Here is a 17,104-nt window from a genome sequence, read left to right as displayed (position 1 = left end):
GACAAGGTGAAAGTGAGAATCGTACAATTTCCATTGACTTAGACTTACTTGAAGGAGCTCATGCAATATCTACCGTTGATATGAAAGGGGTCGCTGACCAATGGACAACGGGGTCGCTGATCAAGCCCAATGGGCCTCAAGTTGTTCAAACAAACTGGATCTCATTTTCATAAACGCCACGGGGACCCGGATTGCTCCCAACCCGCTTCATTTCCGGGTCGATTCTGAAACCGCGACACTGCCTTGCCTGGCCGTCTACACAGCGAGAGAGATGGCGGGACTGCTAGCATGGGCAGCAGACGTAGTGGGAGGAGGTGGCGGGCAAGACAACTAACAAGACATCCCACTGATATTCACTCAGGACCAGCAGAAGTATGTCCTGGACTTGGATCACAAAGCATCTTCTCTCGGCCGTTCGATCCATGACCTCCGGCTCAGACTCCCTCCTTCCGACATCTCTCAGCGCCTCCCTGATCTCCACGCCCACTCCCTCGCTTCTAACGCCGCCCTTTCTCTCCAACTGAACTCCCATTCCACCACCCGCGAACAGGTTCGGTTCGGTCTGAATTTCGATTGATTTTTCTTTTCTGGGTCGTTGATTTGTTACGATTGTTGTTGAATTGGGATGTTCTGATTCGAATTCGGTCGTTTTCTATCTGGGTTTTTTGTTTGGATTGTAATTCTTGTGTACAACTTTGAATTGTTGAACACTTTCTTCAAATTTTGAACCTTTCTATTCTGGGTTTAGGTGAATGTAGATTTTTTGCTATGGAACTGTATGGTTCAAATTTTGAGTAATTGAAAAGGCAATGTTTTTTTTTTTTTATCTTTGATTGATTTTCTTTCTTAGTAGTTCCCATTTTGTACTTGTGGACAGGCACAGTTGAGAGGTGACATTGCAGGAAGAGAATGCTGCATATGAAAGGGCTATATCCAATTGTGAAAGTAAAATACAGGAGACAATTCAAGAAGCGGATTTGCTTAAGAGGAAGGTAATGGTGAGCCTTACTTTTCCCACAACTTATTTTTGCATGATGCTCTTATTTATCATGTATTGTAGTCCTACACTTGTATCTTGATCTTTATTTGATGATGTTGAGGACATCAAACTTTAGTTAATGGAAAGCCACACCCTTTCTGAAATTCGGTGATTACTGTTATCAGGAGATGGACGAGAGTGAAAGGAATTTGAGAGATGAACTTGAAAATGCAGAAACCGCATTGGATGCCATCGATCTGGCCAATCAGATGAATCCACTGGTGACCCAAATGCGACAGTTGAAACTGAAAATGACTTAGAAGCTTCAAAGAAGGCTATACTTGAAAAGTTAGGGAGAGGAAAAAAGACTTGGTCAGTTGCATCTTTCCTTTTGATCTTACAGTTGTTTCATCTTCTTCCTTGCAAATGTTTGTTTGTATTTTTGAATTTTATCGTGATTGCTGGAAAGATGTTGTATTCTGTTAGAGTTCAATGGAAGTAGTAGTGAATGATTTAGAGGAAAGGTGGGCAGAAATTCAAGATAATGCATTGGGTCAGCCTTTGCCAGGTAGATATCATACATTACTCATCCTATTTATTTTCTATATGGTGTTTGCTTGCTCCTTGAATGCATTTATACTGACAATTTACAATAGCCATTTAGTTGTTTTTGTTTAGATATATTATTGGTCTTAGGAACATTCAGGCAAATAAGGTCTACACAAAATTGGAAACAGAAGATTTTGAACCAGAAAATGGGGAAGGGGGTTTTCAAGTCAAGTCATAGAGGACGAAGAAATTTATGATTAAAGCGGAGTTCTGTACTTCTGTCTTTAGGTTGGGTATAGAAAAAGTCGAACTTAGTTGTGTGTACCGCATGGCTAGCATGGTATTACCTTTTGGAATCTCAGTGGTGCATATGGTGGACCATGTGGCTATTGTATAAACTTATAAACCGCTTCTTGGCTGAATTTTGCAATTGTTAGTTGAAACCCCTTGTGAGCATAAAATCAGGCATTCTGGTATGTAAAGACTAAATTGTGAGCAATTTATTTTGTGTAGTGCAAAGAGAGAAGATTTAGGATAAGCAACTTCACAGCCTAATTGAGCAGCTAGAAGCAAAACAGGTATCTCCGTAACTTTTCAGTAATATTTGACTTTTATTATTTCTCTGATGTCATTTGTATATGGTAATAAATTTGTTCATTGTTATCTCGAGTGTTTATAGGCACAAGCAGAAGGCCTGGACAATGATATTCATTTGAAAGGGATGAAGCTAGAAAGATTGAATGCGTTGTGGAGGAATCTTGAAAGTAGCAACCTAGAAATGAATACTGCTAGAAATAGGTTTGGACGAAGCGGATCAGGAAAAGGATCTGCTTCGTCTGATTATATCCTTGACGCTCATCATAGAAATGCCGATGGCCGAGCAGAGAATCAGCAGGGGCTCATGCTGCTAAGGTCGGGTTTTGTGCCTCCACATTTTAGCTTTGAACATCTTGGTCTTCATCAAGATCTCGTTTTGAAGAGTGTTCCATGAAGACGCTATCGATATTTCCAAATTCTGTTTGTATGCTAAACCTAATATATCTTGTATTGTAAAAGATGGAGGGAATGAGAAGTTTAGAACGCAAGAGGAGAGGGGGTGTGAAGAACTTTGTTGTATGAAATATACTTGGTTTCAAATATTGAACGTATGGAAATAAAGAAAATTACTTTTTTTTTTTTAATTTTATATTATATCAACAAACGTACTAAGAAATTTTTTGACATATGCCTTAGGGATAAATATTCTTTTACTAGTTTAAAAGACTGTCTTTGCCTTAAGGGATTACTCAACATGTGGGTTAAAAATTATTTTACATTTGCCCTAACTTGCTATAGCGTTGACACTTAGTATTATAGTTTAGTGGTATTCATCTTCACTTGTAAGTGAGAGGTCTTAGGTTTGATTCTCGTCGAAAGAAAATTTGAATCATATTATTACTAGTCCATTGTGAGGCTATCCCTCCCTCAGTGTAGATCGCTCGTTGCTAACGCCTTCATCCAAGTTTTAGACTTTGCGTTGGTCAGTTCGTCCAATCTAAACCCCCAGATTTGGCCGTAGACATGTACTTTATATTATGATCATGAAATATACATCAACACTCATATACTAATCTCATAAAACATGAATTAATAACATACTTTGTCTCAGTAAGAACAGTGGTGCATTTGAGAATCAAATGCACCGAAACTACACGGTAACGAACAACGAAATTTCGCTGTTGTCGTCTTCAGTTGGGCCATACGCATTCGTAATATTACGAAGTAAACGACTCAACTAATTTTATATAAAAATATACAAGTAGCCAGCAAACAAGATCAAATTTTTGCAAGTACGTTGTCTTTCTCACCAAGATACTGCTAGCATAATCATGATTCTTCTGAGCATAACTCAAATCTATGTATCCACCACAACTGACCCAAATAAATAACTCTTTCTACCACATGCATCAAGAACCTTTGTTTGTGTGATTAATTATATATATATATATATATTTACTTTGAAATACACAAAATATAAATGTGTATAAAATATAAACAATGTGTACATAAAACGTTTCATCAAGTATATTTTATAATTTACTCTTGGTTGTTGCAGTGACAATATGTCAAGCCAACCATGCATGTATCGTGTCTGAATTTTAATATTGCAAGAGTAACATCCCATCCCAAGTGCACGGAACGGAGCTTCTTCTTCGCGTCAGGATGTTTTGTGCCCGGATTTCAACATATACAGCAAAATCTCATTCCACGTATCAATGGGGCCAGGCAAGCACCAGTGGACACAGTCAGCAATAGTCATGTTCCGGTGAGGTGAGTGTCCGTAGAAGTTTGGATGTCCATCAGGCCTCAGCAACATAGCTTCGGTTGTATCCATTAACCTAAATTCAAGGCCTCTTTTCATACCTTTCTTTTCTGCTGCTTTAAGCTCCTCCACTTGTGCCAAATACATCTCCAATATGTACCCATCTAGCTTCATTTCTTCCTTTCTAAACGGCCTCGTCCTCGGACAATTCCCTCCCTCGTTCCACGCCCCGTTTTCGAAGTGTGACGGAGAAAACGTCCTCAAAAACGTCACCCCTTTGTAGTTTTTGAGGTTCCGAAGGGTCCTGAACACTGTTCGGAACGCTTTTTTGTACCCGTAGTACGTGAGAAAAGATTTCATGTCGTCCCGTCCTGCACTTGTGACACCCTATAACGCTACCATTTTCGTAGTATATTAGCGGCCGGAAGAACCATTGCCCTGCAGAGACAATGACATAATCGAAATTTTCAACCTCAGTTTCCCATCCCTCAGTCGGGCTCGTCTAAGTAGAGGCTCATGAGGCTGTTGACGTCGTGGCTTTTCGGGTCGGCATCTCTAGATTTAACCAAGTAGGGTGCCCAGAGAGTTGCCATAGTGAAGTTGTAGTCATGGTAGACATAGCGCTTGAAGTAATCTGTGTTTGTTGAATACACTGTGAGAAATGTCCTCAGGATTAGTCACCTGAAAGATAGAACAGACGTCAGTTCCATAGTCTGACTATCTTGGAATTTTTCAAAATCTTTGTGGTGATTTTCCAAAAAAGGAAAAAGAAAAGAGCAGATGTCATTTCCATAGCTGGACTATCTAGTAGTAATTGAATGCTTACATTGGACAAAAGGCAGAGCAAGGACTGCATTTGATTCCTTCCTACAGAATCACCAAGAAATGCTAATGACTTCCCTCTAACAAGCTCCAAGAACTGAGCAGCATCGAACAATGGCAACTCGCAATCTTCGGGCTTCCACCTCCATTTCATGAACTCCGTGTCGGGCCTCTCGAACTTCATGCAGTTCTGCTGATCAATGATCAAATTGCAAGTTTCATTTGTGTAGTAAGCAGGTCCATCTGGATATGGAATCCAACTCCCACTAAATATTTGGCATTGGTCTTCATCTTCTAGGGTTTTTAATCCACTGGTAATGTTGCTGTTAGGAGATGGCAATGGAGAAGTTGTGCTATTGTTTATACAGAGAGGGATTGTGGTGAGCAGAAGCAAGGTGAGGGCTAGAAGAAAACCTTTTTGTAGGTGTTGTTTGGTTGTGTGTATTTTGCATTAGGCAGACCAATGGCTTGAAACTTCATGGTGGAGAATTGTGAGGCTAGAAATAGATTATTGGATTCATGAAATATGTTTATATAGGTCCAATAATTATGTGATAATTGAGGAAAATTAGCAATTCATAATTTTCCAAGTTAGCAACTTGTTTGTCATGGTTACCACCCAAATTATGATGCCACTTTTCTTGTTGAGGCATCCTTTTTCATAATTAATAACAACTTTGGACAAAAAGTAGCAAAGCCACCTTACATATAATTGCATACACATTATTTGCGGATAATTACCTTCTAAAACAGTTGCATGTACACTAAGTTTTTTAATTAATTAATTAATTTATTTTTTATTTTTTTGACAAACGATAGCATTAGTGATTTTAATTGTTAGTTGTTAGGGGGAAGGGGAGGTGGGCGATCAAACCAGTGCACATGCATCATGCTTTCCGTTATTGTGGTCAAGCGTCATTTACAAATTTTTTAAATTTTGGTGCCAAAAGTTAGTACGCTATCTTGATCAACTGGCTTAACTCGTGTCTGGTTCAGAATTGACCCTAATGAACTTGATTTATTCTTTCTTGGGATAAAATCTAGCCAACAATAATTGAGTGCATGTGTACTTTGACTCATTTCATACGGATAGTCATCAGGTATTTTATACCAGAAGTGTTTGGGTCTGGAGTGGCTTAAGAGTGAAGTCAGAAATGATTGCAAAGTGAAGGGTTCTCAGATTAGGCTCATAGCCTTCACTGTTCATATCGTCAGTGTATGGATTGATAGTGGAATGTAATAGTGCAGCTTTGGCTACGCGTCTGCGGACTTTACTTATCATTGGGAACAAAATAATGCACAAAATAGTGCCGGACCTGCCGGTAGTTTATTGAAGGGTAAACACTAATCCGAAATCACATCCTTGTAGTCACCGTGTTTTGTTCTGTTAATAAATTTAGTAGAAATGTGATTTCGTTTCGATTATGTGTTTTACCATTAACATATGAAAAATAAAAAGAAAATGGTGGTCACTTTCAGTCTTTAGTGGCTGATAGATGGCACTAAAGATTGAGTTACTAACATATATGCCACCACTTTCAAACAGTTGCTTGGTTGCTATCACTTTTACCTTGGCAAGCAGGCTGTCCAAACCATTTCTGAAGTGATTGAGACTAACAATTAAAAGGGGTAGTCCCTGCAGACAGGTAAACAAGGTAATCTAGTAATGTTGTTATGTGAAATTTACACGGTAAAATCTTTTTATAGTAGTACTCTAGTATGGGAATAACCACTTTATAGTTATAAAGAATTTTGATCTTAACTTGGGTAGTTATATGTATAAGAATAAACTTAATATTGTAATAAGTTATAATTTTTTCTGGCCCCGTATAAGGAAACTCGTCTCCATATACTAATAATAGTTAATAAGTACAAAAATACACAAGGTCACAAATAACAGTTTAAGATGAGCTAAATATTTCTCTACAATTGTTACTGGGACAATGTATCCTTAGAGTTCATACCACGCCTTTGAGCTTGCGGCTACGTGGTACCTCGTCAACATGGACGTCTGCTTGGTGAGCCATAATTTTTCTACCTTCTCAACCATGTTTATAGAGAAGCATTAAAGAGAGCATTCCATATATATATGCACTAGATTTTAAAGATTGGAGTCTTTCTCTTTTCAACGTTACATCTTTGTATTCATAAAATTTTCTTTAAGGATAACTAAGTCAAAAAATAATATTTTTTAGCTATACATCTGGTAACTAATAACCACCCTGAAGTTATAAAATTGGTTTGGTCCCAACATTATGATTATATAGAGGTTTTCCCTGTAATAGTGTAACAAAATTATTTTTGCACAGTTTTACCAGTTGTGTAAGACGTCCATCCTTGCTAAAGTTAAAAGACAAAAATTTGTATAGATAATGCCATAACGTGTTGATATAACAAGTTGATATGTTTTGCTATATATTGGAATATGTAGTTCCCTAATCCATTATCATCCTGTCACCCAAAAAAAAGTTGTTTAACTATTATTGACGGTTTATCGACACCATATCCATATCATGTCCTTTAATAAAGAATCAGCATGATCTAGTCCTGAGAATAACATTTTTACCATATAAGCAACTATGTCAGTATAGATGTGTGGAAGCTGGCAAAGGAAAAGGACAATGACAGCCATTTGATGCTTTCCAAATTACAAACAATCTGAAACTTTGAACAATATCCATCTGTATACAAAATGACAGACAAATGAGACCAATAACTTGAGAACAAATATATTCGTGCTTGACGGCCAAAAGACACCGATTATCAAGTATATCTGCCTATCGTATTATATACAATTTCGTTTGCATATTATAATATCCAGACATGTCACCTGCAGCCAGTAGAAATGTATGAAATTGCCCAAATGGATCTCTGTACTTAGAGCTGGCGAAGTGCTGATCAGTAGCTTGTACCTAATTGGATGAAGAATTTCAAAGTATTTTAATTGCATGAAGAATGGCTGGCGGGTTTGCTATATTTTGGTCACTATCGGACCTACCACTAATGGCTTGACCACACGCTATATATCCAGAAAATTTTTAAATAGAATTAAAAAAAACAAGGATGTACTAATCCTTTCCAATAGTGACAATCTAGTGCTAAGAACACGGACTGCGGCTCCTTAATAAACAAAAAAATGTGGGAGGTTTCAAGTTTAATGCTCCAAGCTGGTAAGTCTGCTTGACTGTGGCAACGGATAAGATAAAATTCCTCATAGTCTCTCCAGGCTAGGAAAGAATGAATAAACGTAATTTGCCACCAGTTGTCTCAGAAAAAGAAATACAAAGGAGAAAGTGTTGAGAGGAGGGGTTTGTGAGAATCGTACTCCTAAAATGTAGCAAACCCACCAGCCATTCTTCATGCAATTAAAGTACTTTGAAATTCTTCATCCAATTAGGTACAAGCAAGTGAGCACTTGGCCAGTAAGTAAAGAGATCTACTTGTGGCAATTTCGTACATGTCTACTGGCTGGTGACATGTTTCGCTACTGTAATATGCATACGAAATTGTATATAAAATGAGAGGCAGATATATTTAATAGATAAAACGAAAGGAGCAAACTTACTATTGGTAATTGTCGATCGTCAATGCCTTGGTTATTGGCCCAAGTCGATCCTCCAAATATTCTAAAACCGGATTCCACTTGGCTCAAGAGGGAACATAGTGATGTAAAATCCGAATCGTTTTACATTTTTTTTTTTCCTGAGTGTTTATTTTGAAAAAAAACCCAACAGGGGCAGCAAGAACAAGAAAGCGCAGATCAAGCCGAGACGAAAGGATAGAGGGAAGTCGATACACTCTAGGCAATTGAAAAGTCACTTAGAAATCAACACATCGCTACTAGCACTCTGACGATGACCAAAAGAGAAGTGAAAGAAGTGAGGCTGATAGAACAGAGAGACTATAAGACCTCAATTAGAGAACTGCGGGTGGGCTTGGCAACCCGTCATGAGAAAGTACCATAACTAGTGAGGGAGGAGGCACTGGTGCCCATGAAAAGTTGCTCACCCTCCAGTTGGTTGGCTGTTCGAGGACTTTCTCCGATAATCTGAGTGGTATATTGGGCCGAGTAATACAGTCTGGATCCACGAATCCAAAAGACTCATACCCCTACTCTTATATTTGATAATAGGGTAAATTGTAACAATGATTCTTCAATTTTAATCAAATTAGAGTAATGGTCTCTCAACTAAAAATCAATTATCATTAGTCTCTCAACTCATCAAAACATGTAGCTATAATAATTTTCGTCAACTTTGTTAGAATTTTGTCAAAATGAGTTAAGTTGTAAGAACCATTGTTATAATTGGATTAAAGTTGAGAGACCATTTTTTCGATTGAGTTAAAATTGAGGGATCATTTCTCCAGTTAGATTAAAGTTGAGGGACCATTGGTAATGAATTTTTAGTTGAGGGACCATAGCTGTACGTTTTGATGAGTTGAGGGACCAATGCTAATGAATTTTTAGTTAATAGACCATTGCTCCAATTGAGTTAAAATTGAGGGATCATTACAACAATTTACTCTTGAGAATATCATTAGAATTTATTTGTAAATTAGTGAAATATATGTATATAAAAATTGTTAAAATCTTTGTGATTTACTGCTGTAGTTTATGTCGATGCTATAGTACAAAAGTAAGGGGGATCATCGCAGTGGACATTGCAAGACTCGAAATTAAATATTTGCAAATTCCTTTCTCACGTCCACCGAAAATCACTGCAGTTATATTAAACTGTCCGAATTTGTCTCTGTATAATTTTATCTCATTTATGTACGAAAGTCGCAAGTAATTCAATATTACTTTAACTCCAAAAAACTCTGAAACAAATGAATAATTCATTGATCAAATACGTATCAACTTCGAGTAATTACATTCATCAATTCAATCTCGTGTCGTTTGTAATCCGGAGCTTTTTCTCCTCAGCTGATCTCATACCCTCCATCTTCAACATCTCCAGCAAGAAATCGCTCCATGTATCGATCGGTCCCGGCAAGCACCAGTGCACACAGTCGTTGTACAAAGTCACATTTTCATTTGGCCAGTGCCCATATCTACTAGGATGACCATCTGGCCTTAATAACATTGCTTGTGTTGTGTCCAATAGCCTGTATTTCAACCCCTTCTTTCTCCCTTCCCTTTCACCTTTCCTGTACTCCTCAATTTGGATCTTGTAAAGCTCCAAATCTAAACCCTCCAAACGTGTCTCATTGCTCCTGTACGGCTTCGTTCGCAAACAATTTCCTCCTTCGTTCCACATTCCATTTTCGAAATGTGATGGAGCAAAAGTCCTAACATATGTTATGCCCTTAAAATTTTCTAAGCTGTTGATGGCCTTAAAAGCTGTCCTAAAAGCCTTTCTATAGGCATACTGCTTGCCTATGTCAGTCACATTGTCTATGAGGCAATAGTTGCACCCAGAAATCGTTTGATTTTCGTAGTACACCATCGAACGGAAGAACCAATGCCCTGCAGAAAGTATAATGTAGTCGAATTCATCAATCTGGGTTGTCCATGCCTCGTCAAATTCGTCGAGGTAGAGCTCAAAAAGGCCGTTCTTGGTTGGACCCTCCGTGTATGTTACTTGTTTGGATTTGATCAAATATGGCGTCCAAAATGCGGCCAAAGTGAAGTTGTAGGATGTGTACTTCCAGCGTATGAATCTCTGATCTTCGGTACTTGAAACTACTATTGGATATTCCACCTAAATTAAATACCAACGAGCATTTATTTGTACAGATTTGTGTTTAGCAAAAAATAACTTCTGTAGTGTTAATTTAGCAAAATTTAGAAGTGCTATAGTGAGAATAAAACATCTCATGGCAAGTACCATTTTTTTATACACTGATAATTACATTAGAGATGGGAATATCGAACTCCCTATTCACGAGGTTCGAATTTAAATCATGTTACTTACGAGTTCAAAAAAATATAAAATACAATAATGATTAATAAGTTGAATCACTTTTACAGAAAATTCTTAAATGTGCTTTTAATTAAGTGCTTATATTTGGGTTCCAACCAACCAAATCCAATAGCTCTGAAGTTAATCATGTTTAGCTGAAATTGTAAGTTTGATTTGCTTGCACCCTAATGCACTTAATATTTGTTAAAAGTATATTTTGAGACGCAAAGCTTTATTCTATAGACATTGAGGGTTAATCATTTGTGTTATGTATTCGGAAGTCGAGTGCCATATAATAAGACACAGTAATGGACAGTAGCACATGGGAAGCTAGATCTGATCATCGAATATATGTCAAGGGGGTCCGCCATAGACAATTAAAATTATCTTGGATACAGAAAAGCATTTTGCTTGTATTCTTGTTTTCAACTGAGTTTTTTTTTGTTTTAATAGAAGCGATATTAGAGGGAGAGAATCAAACAAGATGTTATGTACATGAACATATGTTTTACACCATTTAAGCTGTAGACTCCTTTCAATTTACTATGAATTTGTGAAGTAAAGCATTTGGGTTTGTGATCTCTTAAATAAAACGATAATCTGAACTATTTTAATATAAAAGAAGGAGAAATCGAACATAAGCAAATGACAGGGACACTATATTGCCCGTATTATTTTTACCTAATCCCCTTTACCCTTCAATAACATAAAGGGCTTAGGTCAACTACCCTTGAAGATCTAAGTCTCATGCATATTAGGACAAAATTATTTAACTAATCTAGACGTGACAGCACCAGTTGCTATAGGAATTTATATATTATATTTCAAGATTCAATCCAAAATATAATTTTTTTCTCACCTTCTTCTCCTTTTCCTTTTAGTCTCCACCTTTTCCTTTTAGTCTCCAAGTTTCGAAGTCGCTAACTTAATTACTATGCATGTTCATCGAAGGGGCCACAAAAAGCTTTTATCAGAAAAATCTTGGCTGTGAGTCTGTGACATATGTGTGCCTTTATAAAAATACAGAGTTTTTTGGCTAAAACTCAGTTTTTCTCTGTAAGTTGAGTTGTTAAAAAAGCTTGTGATAATCTAAGGATGAACTTTCCCTCCCCCTAAATTTCTTTTAACCAAAAAAAAAAAATACCGATTTCTTCAGTGTATATATAGAGAGAATTAGAGATATATTATATCTATACAACCATTAGGTCATCAAAAAACCTATATTCATCTAAATTATTGAGTAATTCAGCTTTTTATCTATTAGATTAGTAAGTAAGAAAAAAAAAATTCTCAATTCAATTATAACTACTCATTTTTCGTACTACTGAGTAGTCTGGACTATTAAAAAAATTCATAAAACATTACTTCCTAATCAAATCAACGTCGTTATGATCAAGTTAGCCATCAGGTTGATCAGTAAGTCAAAGAGAAAACGAATGTAATTGTCATTTCTCTTGCTAGTAATTAAGTATATAGGTTGATTTACCAGGAAAACCACAGGACAAAATTATGGGGACATTAAATAATAAATAATTTATTTGATAGTAGAGGGGCACTAGAGAATAGAGGGCGGCATACGTACCCTTGAAAGGAGGCATATCAAGGACTGCATTTGGTTTCTACCCACAGAGTCTCCAACAAATGCCATGGACTTCCCTCTAACTAATTCGAGGAACTGCGCCGGATTGAAAACGGGTAGCTCACAGTCATCTGGTTTCCACTTCCACTTCATGAACTCAGCGTCTGGTCTTCCATACTTCATGCAGTTTTGGTGCTCATGGATTGCCCAACATGTTGTGTTTGAATAGTAGGGAGCCTCTGGATTTGGAACCCATTCTCCGGTAAATATGTCACACTTTAAGTTGCTAGTAATAGAAGGCAAATCATCCTCCTGAACATTTGAATGGTCTGACGACGACGGCGATGATGTAGAGGGCACTTGTGGGTTGGAATCAATAGTTTTTGACAAAAATAAAGAGCGGAATATTGAAGGATGATAGAGTTGGACGATTGTAAGAAGAAGTAGGACAGAGACTAGCAGTACAAAATTTTTGGGTGGCTTTTGTGGGCATATTTTTCCAGAGGGAAGCTCATCTATGGCTTGGTGCTCCATTGAAGATCATGAGAGAGAGAGAGAGAGAGAGAGAGAGAGAGATCTGGTTTTTTCTAAAGGCAGTGGGAAATGATGAGAGAGTACTGAAACATATGGGTGTGGAATGTTTCAAAGTTCACAAGGAGGGAGGGTGGTTAGTGATTATTATTGTTGAATTATTTTATATTATGTCGTTGTGGCTGTGTTACAATGAGCATGATGCTACCCTTAACCAGATAGATCTCTTCTATCTACCGTCCTCTTTCATTCGGAGTATATGACCCTAGCACGTTTCAAGAGAACCATCGAGATATACAAATACATGTAATAGCTTCACATCTTTGAGAATCTCCTCAGGATTTAGTTGTAATTTAGTGGAAAAAGTGTATATATGTGTGTGTGTGTGTGTATTATACAAATTATTAAAATCTTTGTGATGGATGGTTATTATTTCAGTGTCATGTTTTAAGCTTTGTGTCGATGCTAAAGTACAAATTAGTCCACATTTCAAGACATGAAATAGCATTATTTGGTCATTAAAATTAATATTATTAATGTTAATAGTAGCTCATGTGATCACTAATCCAAAATCTAGTTGTTTAAGAAGCTATTAACTTCAGCATATCTAATATAATTAATATGGTTTGTGTACTTTGTTTTATATATGCAAAATTGACAGTCTTGCCAATTTTAGACCGGAATGTTAAAACCCAAATGACCAGAGATGAAATTGAATATTGACTGTCCTCGCCAAGGGCAAAACAATGTTATTGGTTCTTGGATTGGGGGAGAAGTCCTTGAGGCTGAGTTGTGGAGTCTCTTTTTGGGTTTGAAAATGGCTTTGGATAAGGGTGCTAGGGGGTTGCTTGCGAAATAGACTCTGCTATTTTATTTTCACTCTTCAAATGTGGTGTGCATGACTTGCATCGCTTGACTTCTTTGTTACATGGATGTCATCACTTGATTTCTCAATTTGATCAATGTGATATAAGTCATATTTATAGGGAATGGAACATGATGGCTGATGGTTTGGCAAAACTGATTTTTTTTTCTTTAGATCTAGGTTGTATTATATTGGATAACCCTCCTCCTTCAATTGTTGATTTACTGCTAAATGATATTTCTGAGGTTGCTAGAACTCGAGCAGTGTGTATAAATCCCTTGAGCTGATGTCTTTCTTTATTTAGCAACTTTGCTTGGGCTTTAAGCCCCCTTTGTAACAAAAAGAAAAGAAAAGAAAGAAATGATGCGGTTGTTTTTAAGCATCATTGAAAAGTTGTCTAATTGCGCATGCCCGGGATGATCATTGTCCCCCTGGCATTCTCACATAGTCACATATTTGGTTCAAACCTCATTAAAAAAAATTATTTGACTTGAATTTTCATGTTTACTCAACTCACCATCTTAATCAAGTTTATTACAACAACAAAAGGAAAACATTTTAATTAAGTTATACAAACATGCAAACATAGAATTTATTATGTTAATGTGGGGTGTTTTTATTTTAAGAAAATGCACCCACCCTATTAAACTATCGTTTAAACCCAAAACGAAATTTTCATGTTTACTCAACTCTCCATCTTAATCAAGTTTATTACAACAAGAAAAAGAAAATATTTTAATTAAGTTATACATACATACATACATACATACATACATAGAATTTATTATGTTATTGTAGGGTGTCTTTATTTAAATATCCTACTAAAATATCATTTTTCTGACCCAAAAAAAAAGAAGAAGTAAAATATCATTTAAATTAACCCAAAACTACTCCGTCATCTAGAATGTGAAAAAAAAAAGGTTAGATAAAATTGAAACGGAAATGCCACTTAGTACTACAATATAGTGGTATTCTTCTTTATTTGTAAATGAGAGGTCTTAGGTACGATTCTCGCTAAAGGCAAATTTGAACTACATTATTGCTAGCCCATTGTGAGACTAAGCACATCATCCTCTTAGTGTAGATAATATTATTTGTTCACAAAAAAAAAAAAATGAAGTGGAAAATGTGGACAATTAAATGAAATCAAATTATTATTAAGGTAATCTTTTTCACATGGAACTAATTTCAATCATCAAACATATGGTGTATTTAGTTAGTTTAATAAGGACATTTCACCTATGAAAGCCATCATTTAATTCAGCCAAATAAAGAAATTTATATGATATCATCGCTGACAAATGCGAATGAGATTCTCAAAAGTGAGACTATATGTCACCTCATGTTTTTTACACAATATTTTATAATGTTGGCATAAAAATTAATGTTAAATTATGAGGTGACAAATAATTCATGAAAAGTCTCACTTTGAAAAAATCTCTTTTAACATTTCTCATGATTGATTGCATCATTGATGTACACAATTAGGTTGCCTAATTATACAATTATGGATTGTGTGCTTAACTGCAATACAAAAAAGACACGTATAATTTGTCTGGTATTACATTACCATCGTCAATATATATATACTTGATCTGACCATTACTTTGTATTAACGTGGTGCTATATGGTATATACTAATTTATCATATATGTGTATGGTGGTACTAATTTATCATAACCACGGCGACGTCTTCTTCAAGACTTTGTGATTGGTACATCAATGAATTTTTCATAAATGTGTATGGTGGTACTAATTTATCATATATGTGTATGGTATATACTAATTTATCATATGTGTATGGTGGCACTAATTAATCATATACATGCCTCTTAATTATTTAAGTGAATTTTTCTTTTTGCTCACCATCATAATTCCTACATTATTATACTTCTAATACGTTCCTCTTTTCTTTCTTGAGAAATGCTACGGTGACTCTTTTAAAGTCGGACTCTCTATAAATTCTATACTACCTCATAGTTTAACGTCTCTATCAATATTATAAAAAATATAAGACGACAGAAAGTCCATAAGGAGTAAACACTTTTAATAGAGTTCCCTTAGCACTTCTCTTTTGTCTTTATTTTTATTGTGGTTGTTACATATATCTGCCATGTCATCATCAATGTTTGACTAAACATGATTAGGATGTTTTGCTAATTGACTTTAAATAATTCTTTAGTTAAAAATCAAGTGGCCGTAGGTTGATTAAGGTGATGGACAAGCTTCGATAACTACATAAGTTTGAAAGTTTTAAAACTTATTGGGCTTATTTCGTGTTCTTTTTCTCCATCAGAACTGCCTCCAAACCAACATTTGCAATTGCTAATTACTATTGGCCACGGACCCAGTTGGTTTCAAGAGGCCCACTTAGCTCTCCAAGGTTGCTATTAACCAAGGATTTCTATATGATTTGTATCGGTTTGGTCGAAGGGTTGTAGGTTTGTAGCCACACAACTTATTGATCAATGGATGTGTACGCATGAGCAAATTCTAAATGGTGATGAACGGACGTGTAGTGTTTATAATTGATGAATCACGCTTTTGCAATTAATTATTTATTTATAGACGACTGACTTTAACATTCTTCTTATGAAGAAATTAAGATCGAAAAATAGTATAAGGCAGATTAGACCTTCCCTAAAACCATCTTCCAACACATTACAACATACCGATAAGATGCTTTCTCCATAAGCATTGATCCTACATATTGCATAAGCATTGACATGTGATCAATACCGGTTCTAATGTTCCACACTACATAAAAACAATAACAAATAAGAAAATTAAAAACTTCAGTCAAGTGAAATCAAATCTAGAGGTATATTCATAACTTTTGTTCAATCCCCAGATAAATCGAATATAAAAATTGGAATGAAACAAAAGTGTTCATATAGAATATGAAATCCGAGCGACATAAAGTACACAAAACTAGTTCTAGTCGTGTAATTCTGGATTTTAGCGTATGAGATTTTATGAGGATTCACACAACTTGCAGTATGCTGGTCGGGTTGATTATTGAGATCCATAAGAAACAGAAGTTATTGTACACTTTAACTAACTCATGACCTATATGATAACATCTACCGTTTGATAATTGATATTAATTTCCGTGGAGGAAAAAAAGGGCAGTGTTATCCACTGTTCTAAAAATCTCTGTTTAGTGCCGCTTAAGTTGTTTTTAGGAGCTAGGTTGCTGACCACTATTCCGATTAATCTATAGACCTGCCTAGACGCTCTCCTAGCCCACCTAGGTGCCCTCCTAACCCATTTAGACCTACCTAGGTGCCTGCTTTGACCTACCTAGATGCCCGCTTAGACTTGCCTAGGTGTCCACCTAGCCCATCTAGGCGCCCTTCTAACCCACTTAGACTTGCTTAAGCACCCACCTAGGTTGCAAATCTCACTTAGACATAGAGTAGAAAGCTTTTGGTTTTTCATTTTATTTTTTCAATCAATTGTAACAAACTTATTTAATACTTGAATGAACACTCACAATATATTTGTTTTCCATATTTTAAATATGTTTTAATACTTTAAAATTAGCTTAATTTGAATATTGGATTTACGG

At 36.1% G+C, this 17,104-nt stretch overlaps 2 protein-coding genes and 1 pseudogene across 2 annotated transcripts; 1 reads left to right on the top strand and 2 right to left on the bottom strand.

The window, feature by feature from the left end:
• The first annotated feature begins 100 nt into the window (after positions 1–100).
• Positions 101–2,709, top strand: LOC103960329 (annotated as a pseudogene).
• An 824-nt stretch (positions 2,710–3,533) lies between these two features.
• On the bottom strand, positions 3,534–5,147 carry LOC103960297 (protein trichome birefringence-like 19). The gene is given in 6 exon segments (XM_009372751.3): positions 3,534–4,202; positions 4,204–4,320; positions 4,322–4,480; positions 4,482–4,511; positions 4,657–5,072; positions 5,075–5,147. Coding segments are annotated over 6 exon segments (1,257 nt in total). The 5' UTR covers positions 5,133–5,147; the 3' UTR covers positions 3,534–3,725.
• A 4,325-nt stretch (positions 5,148–9,472) lies between these two features.
• LOC103960299 (protein trichome birefringence-like 19) lies at positions 9,473–12,809 on the bottom strand. Its single transcript, XM_009372752.3, has 2 exons — positions 12,141–12,809; positions 9,473–10,357 (listed from the first exon to the last, which is right to left on the bottom strand). Exons 1-2 carry the CDS (start codon positions 12,669–12,671, stop codon positions 9,533–9,535), a joined length of 1,356 nt encoding a protein of 451 aa, XP_009371027.2. The 5' UTR covers positions 12,672–12,809; the 3' UTR covers positions 9,473–9,532.
• Between the last annotated feature and the right edge of the window lie 4,295 nt (positions 12,810–17,104).

This window comes from the organism of the source record quoted next, unplaced genomic scaffold (assembly GCF_019419815.1).
Source record: "Pyrus x bretschneideri cultivar Hongxiangsu unplaced genomic scaffold, Pyrus_bretschneideri_v1 Contig13, whole genome shotgun sequence".
NCBI lineage: Eukaryota > Viridiplantae > Streptophyta > Magnoliopsida > Rosales > Rosaceae > Pyrus > Pyrus x bretschneideri.
Note: the sequence above shows the minus strand (reverse complement) of the source record. Positions and strands in the feature narration are given on the sequence as shown.

Bases quoted from the DNA above. Each gene is read 5' to 3' on its own strand.
- LOC103960299 (XM_009372752.3), bottom strand. From the start codon at position 12,671: ATGGAGCACCAAGCCATAGATGAGCTTCCCTCTGGAAAAATATGCCCA. The intron at 10,358-12,140 runs GTACGTATGCCG...TATTTAATTTAG, and splicing joins TGATATGCCTCCTTTCAAGG to GTGGAATATCCAATAGTAGT.